General features: G+C 58.9%; 1 protein-coding gene across 1 annotated transcript; it reads left to right on the forward strand.

The window, feature by feature from the left end:
- Window positions 1-1,043: 1,043 nt before the first annotated feature.
- On the forward strand, window positions 1,044-8,518 carry NFKBIE (NFKB inhibitor epsilon; the record flags this gene model as incomplete). Its single annotated transcript, XM_079549957.1, has 6 exons — window positions 1,044-1,387; window positions 7,203-7,305; window positions 7,596-7,809; window positions 7,901-7,989; window positions 8,093-8,341; window positions 8,453-8,518. The coding sequence occupies 6 exons, from the start codon at window positions 1,044-1,046 to the stop codon at window positions 8,516-8,518; spliced, it is 1,065 nt and encodes a 354-aa protein (XP_079406083.1).
- Window positions 8,519-9,151: the final 633 nt, after the last annotated feature.

Genomic DNA, 9,151 nt, shown 5'->3' on the forward strand with positions numbered 1-9,151 from the left:
TCCTCTGCCTGCTGCCATGCTGCCCCTGCCCTCACACCCCAAACCCTCTCTTTCCATCTGCTTGGAGGCACTTTGGGAGCAGCGTGCATTTAGCAGGGCTGCAGATGCAAGCCTGGCTGGGCAATACTCAGAAAGTGATGCAAACCTGCAGCAGGCTGCAGCAAGAGGGGAAATACTCAGCACTCTGCATGTGGCTCTGAGTCCACGTGCCCAGTGCCACCCAGGTGAGCTTCCTGCAGATGTGGGAACAAGCAGGTCCTTCCCCTTCTGAAGGTGTGTACCTTGCAGGTGAGAGAGGAAGAAGTGAAAATAAAAGCAACGAAAACAGCAAGTGAAACCTGATTTCCAAGTGCGTCACCCACGTTCAGAGCTATCTAGATTGCCTTCTGTGGAAAGCCCACTGCCTGCGGTGCTGGGAGGTAACCAGATAGAGCCCACAGATCCCTGAGAGATGCGGCTGGATGGCCTTGATTTGGGACCTTTGAAGGCTATCTGGTCCAACTCGCCTGGGATGAACAGGAACATGCACAGCTAGGTCAGGTGCTCAGAGCCCTGTCCAGCCTGACCTTATGTGTCTTCAGGGACTGGGCAACCTGCTCCACTGCCTCACCACCCTTACTGTAAAACACATTTTTCTTATACTCAGTCCCAATCTCCCCTCGGCACGGGGACCGCGACACGGCTACCATTCAAAGAGCCAAACCAGGGCGGGAGGAGACTGCGGCCACACTCCGTCCCGCCTGGGGGGCACGCTGCGGCCCCGGGCTGCCGGTCCCGGCACACGGGCGTCAGCCCCGCAGACTCGGGAGCGGCCCCCGGCTGAGGAAGGGCCCCACGGAGGCGGTGCGGGGCCGCTGCCCGCAGCGGGGGGAATCCCGGGCGGGCGGGGCCGGGCGCGGCTGAGTCAGTGCGGGCGGGAGGAGGAGGAGGAGCCGCGGAGCGGCGTCGGAGTCGGCGGCCGTTCGCTGGCTTTCCGGCCATGAGCCCCCCGGCACCGGGGCTGGGGCCGGGACTGGAGGGCGGCGGGCGCTGAGAGCGGCGGGATGGCGCGGCCGGCCGGCGGCGAGTGCTGGGAGGGCGAGGACGGGCAGTGCGATTCCGGCATCGAGTCCCTGCGCTCGTTGCCGGGCGGGCGGGACAACCCGGCTCCCGCCGACACCCCGACCCTCACCGAGACGCCGACCCCCGCCGGGGAAACTCCGACCGCCGCAGGAGAGAGCCCGGCCCCCTGCGAGCCGCCGACCCCCTCCGAGGAGCGCCTGGACTCCAGCTACGGCTCCGGCGCCCTCCCCGAAGCGCTGCCGTCCGCCGAGCCGCCGCCACCGCCCGACGGCCCGAACCGGCGGCAGCTGGAGGCCCTCACCTACGTCTCGGAGGACGGTGACACGTAAGTGAGCGCGGCCCCTGCCCTCCTCTGCCAGCCCGCGGCTCTGCGACGCTCTGCGGGCTGGGTCCGCTCTCGGGGAACGACCTGGGAGCCGCGGGGATGCTCGGCGCCTCTGGCACAGGGAGGCCCAGCTCCTGGCAGGGCAGGGGGCTTTCCATTCACGCAGAGCGCTCCCAGCGTCAGAGGCGTCCCTCCAAGGTAACACGGTTTGGCCGCTAAGAGCTGCGTTCAGCTCATCACGTCCCTCTGCCTGCATTCCTTCCGCGGGGAGTTTAATCACAAACACACATGGTGTGAGCACAATGTGCTCACAGCTTCGCCCCAAGTCCAGGCTGGCGCTTAATGCTAAGTAATAGGGCAGGAGGAAGAGAAACCAAAGGGCGCCGATACGAGCAAGTCAATGACTTAATAGCGACTGAGCAGCGGGCTGGAGAAGGGGCTGCGCGGAGGCAGAGCTACCAGCTCCCCGGACTGCTGGAGGTGGGAGCCAGCTCCGGTGTTTACTTCCTGCTAAGGAGAGAGCCTGCACTGCTGCTAATTAGCTTATTAACGTGGGATTTCTGCTGAGGATTTGTGGCAGGTCTGGCAGCAAGCAGGGCTGGCTGCATGCAGCTCCCCTGCCCCCGGCCATAGTGTTAACAGCCAGCGTGCCAGCGGGGAGCATCAGGCAGGCCTGGGGAAACAGCGCTGCAGGAAGGCAGTTGGTGGGTGCAGCTGCTTGGAGATGCGTGTGCCATTCAAGTCTGTCTTGTAGGGCAGCTGAGCCTGCTGCTCGCCCGACTTGCTTGGCCAGAGCCTAGTGCAAACAGCTCATTAACTTGGGAAGCATCAATTGGCGGTGCCTTGGCATCTCCTGCCTGGAGTTACTCTCTCAGAGCTCTCCCAGTGGCTGGAGCCGCTCTCCTGTTTTCTCTCAGCTACGATGCAGTTCAGAACAGGAAATCTGCACAGAGTGAGGCGGGAGCCTGCTGCACACTGGGGCTGGGGGTGTTGGCACAAGGCCTCCTGAGCCTGCTCCCGGTGCTGGGAAGGAAATGTATTCTTGAGGTCACCACGGCTGGGCTGTGGACTTCTGCCTTTTCTATTCCTGTCTCTCCTCCTGACTCTGGCGGAGGTGGGCAGCATTTATATTTAGCAGTGCTGAGCATCCAGCGCTCTGCTCAATGCAAATGGGGGCTGCCTGTGCCGATAGGTCCTTGCAAAGCGCTGCTGGAGCGTAGGGGGGCCCCCCAAAGGCAGAGGGGCTGCTGGCGTAGGAAGGAAGTTGCCTAATGGGGAGGTGTGGGGTGCTGGCCACTGAGACGCGTGGGTGCCTCGACACAAGCCTTCCAAGAATCATTTGTAAAAGCCTCAGCCTCCCCAGCCCTCTCTGCGGTCCTTCCCCTGCTGTCCTGAGGAAGTTGGGGCTGTAGCAGTGGGGCATGTAGCTCCCAGAGCTGCCACAGCAGGCATGGGCACAGCCGTGTACTTAGTGTAGCATCCCACTTGTTCCGTGTCAGGCATAGAGACGTGCTGCTTCTGCACTTTCAGGCAGTCTCCTCCAAGCATCCGTCTCTTCCTTTCAACCCAGCTCCTGTTCTGCTAGATGGGATTCCGATGGGACCTCTCTGCGTGGAAGCCGAGAGAGGGGCTTTCCAGTCGCAGGGATGGTGAGCTCGGTGCACGCAGCTCCGGCACTGTGCTCTGGCTTCCAAACAAACACAGCCTTTGTCAGGAGCTGCTGAGGAAACCCCCTCCCTCCCAGCCTTGCCAGGCAGATGTGTAAGCCCGATGTCCTGGCAAAGGAGTGGGTGTAGGACCAGCTTCTGTGAGGTGGGATGGGGAGGTATAGAAAATCTCCTCACTTGCTTGTGTTTTATGGAAGCCCCTGCTAGCTTGGAGAGACAGAGCTGGAGTTGCTCAGGGAAGGAGAGATGCGGAGGAAGCCCAACTTCCTCCTGCCGGCGATGAGTGCTGCCCCGTCTGCTGATAAGAAATCATGTGCCAGTGAGTTGTGGGCTGAGGTGCATTTGCAAGGGCTGGGGGACTGTTCATGGGTAAATGTGGGTTCCCACTGGCGGTGATGCTCTGGGCTTCGCGTGACTGTGGAGCAGAAGGGCCTTCCCACCCAGCTCCCGCCTGCTTGGGCAGCGGTTGGGTGTGAGGCTGTCCTGCAGGGTAAGAGCTGCTTTTAGGCACTCAACAATATGTGGCCATCTTAACTCCCTCGTCTCACGTGGCCCTTCTCTAGAGATTCCTGCCTGTATGCTGGGGGAACCCTGCTTCTCAAGATAATGCCAGTGAAATGCTTTTCCCTGTTCTATGGCTTCAGTCTGGGCTCAGGGAAGTGTTTTCAGACTTTCCGCATGCTTAGGTTTACCCCAGAGCTGGCAACAGACGCAGAGAACTTCAGGATGCAGGAGGAGGAAAAAGGGTTGGAAATTTCCACGTGCTGGGCTGCAGAAGCCTGATGTCAGGCAGTACAAGGGCAGGGAGGTCTTTCAGTCCTTGCTTGGTTGCCACTTGGGAGGCATGAGCTCAGCTGGATTAATGAAGGAAGCTTTGATTTCTGCCAGTTCTGGGTTGTCTGAGTGGTTTTGCATTCAGTGTGGATACGAGAGGAGGCAGATGTGACAGTGAAGGATGGTGTCTGAGCCGGGTGCTGTATGGGGTGGCCCTGCACCCCAGGGATGGGAATCCCCCCAGTGAGTGGGTGGTGGAGCTGAGCCCCAGTGCTGGTGCTTCATCTAGAGAGCAGCCCGTGGCAATTCGCAGTGTGTGCCAGACTGTAAGTGATGGCTCTGTACAGGCTCTGGCAAGGTCTAGCCACTGTACACAAGCAAGAGGCTGTTTTGAAGGGAGGCTGTCTGTGTGTGTGTGAGAACTAGGAGAATTGACTTGCTTCCTGATGAGCAAAATGGCATTGCCATGGCCAGTGGGCCTTTTGGGGTTTGAAATGATTTCCATACTCCTGGGACAGGCTGTCTTGCTTCTGGCTCACCCCCTCCCTGCAGGGATGCTGGTGCAGAGCAGAGCCCCATTCTGCACGCAGACAGGCTGAGCTCACCTGATGTCAGCACAGGGCAGAACCACCTCTGCATGCGGGGAGGTATGGAGCTGTACAGCAATGGGCTGCAGGGTGGGACAGTGCCATGCCGCTTGACAGAGGTTGGGGCTGGTGTGTGAGGAAGCGGTTAGCAGTGCAGGTTGAAAGGCCGGAGCGGGGCAGCAGCATAAGTGTGGAATTCCCCTTCTCTTTTCCTCCCTGCTCACGCTCCTCTGTGTTGCTGCTGATGCCATTTCCTCCTGGTAACAAGCTTCTCCTGTGCAAATTATGCGCACAATTTCCTCCTCCTCTGCTCAGACAAAACAAGGAGCCAAGAGCAAAGCATTCCTATTGAGCTTATCTGGAGAGGGATCAGAATGTGTTGGGGTGAATTCCATTGAATGCCTGGTCCCTTGAGACATTGATGGAGAGGCTGCTCTGAGGACAAGCTGTTGTTCTCCATAGGTGGAAGGATCTGCACAGTCAGCCCCTGTTCTAGAGAGATAACAAAGGTTATTCAGAGGACTGGTGGAACTCTGCTTGTGTCAAAGCTGGGTGTCACTGTACCCTGTCCCCATGTCTCTGCTTGCAGCATCCTCAGGCCAGGACACTTTAACTCTGGCAGCACGTGGGCACCTCTCCTTCCCCATGCCCAGGGTGGTGGCTTGCTGTGTGCCATCCCGGAGAGGATGGCTTTTGACTGTGGCCTAAGAAAAACAGCTTTCTGCATGAAGCCTGCACCTGGGGTCTCCTGGGCACATTTCCCAGCTTAGCAGGAGTTGCTTCCTAGTTGCACACGTCTCCATGAACAAGGGTGCTACTCAAGTACTCCCAGAGGGTTCATCAAGCCCCAGTGTCTGCTGCACCATTCCCCAGCAGCTCACCACCTCTACAGCCATTTCAGGAAGCTAAGGCCTGGCAATGAGGAAAGAGGGGAGCAAATACAGAAATGAAAGCAGGGGAGGAGGCTGTGCCTGGGTGGAGAAGCAAGACGGGTGAGAGGAAAAAAGCAATCTTTCGAAGCAGCTTCAAGGGAAAGCCTGAGATCTGACTGGTGGGAAGGGGCTCTGGTTGTGCAATTACTGCAGCATGGATATCCAAACATGCTGAGTTGCAAAGCCCCTGGCCCAGGGCGAGGGAAATGCCGGCAGAGGGTTGGGCTTTTCATGTCCCCCTGTGACTGTCACACCTGTCCCCACGCTACGGGGCATTCCAAGGTACCCTCCCCAATTCACCCTAGCCGGGCGCAGATCTCTCCCCTGGGAGCCAAGTTTGGCTCTGGAAAGTGAAAGCGGCGGAGGTTTAAAGTTCAACCCGAATTGCTTCGGAAAGTCCCCGGGCTGCACGCGCTTATCTGCGCCATACCTGAGAGCAGCACATCCTGCCATCTCCTCTGCACGTGGGAGCGGGCGTGGAGAGGCAGGGACTGTCCCTGGCAGCAGGCAAAGGCCATCTCGAAGTGCAGCCTTGGCCTGCTGCAAATCTATTGGGGTGTCTCCCTGCCCACTGGCAGGCCTGAGAGCCGTGGGAAGCAGCTGAAGGCAGTGGAGCACATGCTACTGCTGCATTTCTGTATCTGGTTTTGGTGTATCCCCTGTCCTGCTCCAGAGCGTCAGCGGTGCGGGGCACCCAGCAGCCTCATGGATGCAAAATGTGGGCGGCTCTACTTCCAGCGGGGAATTCCCTGCAGCAGCATGACCTAGGGCTCCCCCAAGGTCGCAGCTTTTCCACAGGCAGCAGGGCAAAGGGGAACTTGCTTGTCTCACTGTTGAAAATGGGGCTCTGAGGTGAGGTGCGCCTGCGGTGTCGATTACTGGCTTGATCCATGGAGGAGGCAGCTTTGCTGGGCTGCTCAGGCTGTGCAGCCTTCCTGCAGCCCCTCCTGCCTCCCTCTAGCCTTTGAGGGATGTCCTACTCCTTTGCCCTGTGCCCATGTGGGGTGCAGCAGGTTGGTAGTGCTGGGCTGGAAATTCCCCTCGGGCCCACTGCTGCTGCTCTCACTTCTGTTCTGACTGCTCAGAGACAGCAAGGACCAGTGCAAAATCAGCACAAGCATTGCAGCAGGGGAAGGGCAAGGGAGGGTGGGCTGAGAATGAAATCTACCCTGGGGCTGGGGCAGCCTGAGCATTCAGCAGCGGTGAGTACCAGGGTACCCAGCTCTTTAGAGCACTCTAGTATCCCTCTGCATGCCAGTCCTGCCACAGCGGCACCAAAGGGGAAGGATGTGGAAGGGAAAGAGGAAATCAGTGGGGGCTGGAGGAGAGCCTGGCAGAAGGGCTGTGCCACGCAGGTGATCTTGCACTGGTACTAGGCTCCTGCCCAGTTCCGGCTGCCTGCCTTGGCACAGGAGAAAGCAGAAGTGTCATCGTGTGGAGCCAGCAGTGGGGAACTGGAATTCCCCTGGCGGTTGCTGGAGTTCAAACCTCCTGCTCAATGGCCAGACCTGGCCCTTGGGCTCTGCAAAATGCTTCTCAGGCTCTGCCATCCTCCCCAAGATGGAGGGTGCAAACCCCCTGCATTCAGTGTGACCCAAGGGAGGAGAGGTGGGTCACATTCCCTGTGGTCACCCCATGGGTCTGCCCTGGGGACCTTAGGCTGTGCTTCTGTCCCACCCTGCAGCTGAGCTGCCATGGGAAGAGGGCAAGGTTGGAAGCTGCAAACTGGTGGGAAGAAGGTGGCTGGGGGAGGTAGGGAGATTATTTCAGCTACAGCAGTGGAGGATCTCTGCCCATGAGCGTATCACTTGGGACTGATTTTTGTCCTTCTTTTCCACCCCTGTTCCCTGTGCAGGTTGGTTCACCTGGCAATTATTCACTGTGTCCCAGATGTGGCACTCTGCTGCATTGCTCAGCTTCCCAGAGAGCTGCTGGAAATCCAGAATGACCTTTTCCAGGTATGACGTGAGTGAGATGGGCAGAAGGCATAAGGCAGGCAGGTGCCACTCTACTGGGTGCCCACTCCATCAGCCTTTTCCCTAGGGAAGCCTTCCTGCTTGCTGCAGGGCATGATGAGGATGTGTGAGCAGTCCCTTTCCAAAGAGGGGGAAGGCAACACCTTGGGAGGGAGGAAAGCAGCTCTTGGCACCAGGGGTGTAGGAGTGCCCACCCCATGCCACCAGGCTGCTTGCTGGGGGCTGGCATTGCATTGCACCCCTGCCTCCTAATTTCTGCTTCCCTCCTCCAGACTCCGCTGCACCTGGCTGTCTATCTGGAGCAGCCCAGTGTAGTCCAGGCACTAATCCACAAAGGAGTTAACCCTGGGCTGCAGGACCGCAATGGCAACACCCCACTGCACTTGGCCTGTGAGCAGCAACGCCTGCGCTGTGCCCAGCAGCTGCTGCAGGGCACAGCTGAGCCCCCCGGGCACCTCCAGGACCTGCAGCTCCAGAACTGGCAAGGTGGGACCCACGGACAAGTCCAGAGATTGTGCTGTAAATCCAGGAGGTTGGTGGGGGACTGGCACTGATGCTGGCTGTCTCTTCTCCCCAGGTCTGGCCTGTCTGCATATCAGCACCTTGAAGGGGAACATCCAGATGATGTCCCTGCTGCTGCAGAGCGGTGCCAACATTGATGTTCAAGTAAGACTGGAAAGGGCTACGGCGGGGCTGCACCTCTCCACCCTGTCTATGGTGTGTGGGTGCTGCAGGGGGGACCTCACACCCATGTCCTTGTCACCCACAGGAGGGCACAAGCGGGAAGACCCCGCTGCACATGGCGGTGGAGTGCCACAACCGGAGTGCTGTCCAGTTCCTGCTGCACAATGGGGCCTACGTAGATGCCCAGATGTACAATGGCTGCACCCCGCTTCACCTGGCCGTGGGTCGCAAGGATGCTGCCATCGCCGCCATCCTCTCGCACTCTGGGGCAGACACCCTACTGAGGAACATGGAAAACGAGACGGCCCAGGACCTGGCTGATGGCAACGATGATGTGAGTGAGGCCAGTGGGGATGCTGAGAGTTCTGTCGGTATGTTGGGTCTGCATGGTGGTGGCACAGACACAACAGGGATGCTCACAGCCCCACACCCTTGGCTTTTGCAGTTCCTCGCCTTGCTGCCCTTTGATGACCTGAAGATCTCGGGGAAGCCCGTCGTGTGCTCTGAGTGAGCAGTGGACACGTAGGCCCACAGATGGCCTCCTTGCCCTGTGCTGTCACCCTGAAGCCTGCAATGGGAATGGAGCCATGTGTTATCCCTGCCCGGAGAAGAGTTTTGTGGGCCTCAGGCTGCCTTTCTGGACAGAAGGAGGTGACACTACGAGCACTACACAGGGGAGGCTGTGTTTTCAGATTTGTGCCCAGTGGGGTCTGTGCTACAGATCAGCAGGACTGAATTCCTCTCCCTGCTAGGGGCCTGAACTGCAGGTGCTGCAGGCTGTCACTGACTGGGGATGGAGCAGGAGAGGACTCTTCATCACAGTGCACAGGGACAGAGCATCATCTGGCACCCCAGCCAGCATCAGAACAAGAGTGGGTGAGCAGCTAGTGCTCACTGTAATAAACATTTGTTCTGGCTGCAGGTGCTCCAGCTCTCGTGTCACCCAACCTACTCCCCTCCCACACAGTGTCCTCTTTTCCAACAAGCATGGGAAGATCCTGACCCAGCTTGTGGCGTGGCAGGTTGATTAGAGAACATAGGGTTTTCTCTGGGTTCTACAGGCTGAAGTGGTGGCTGGGCTATCTCCACATCCTTTAGTTCCTAGCCTCCTGTCCCTGCCTGTCTCCTGTGGGAGCAGCACGTG

Source organism: Tetrao urogallus (assembly GCF_951394365.1).
Source record: "Tetrao urogallus genome assembly, chromosome: 2".
Taxonomy (NCBI): Eukaryota; Metazoa; Chordata; class Aves; order Galliformes; family Phasianidae; genus Tetrao; species Tetrao urogallus.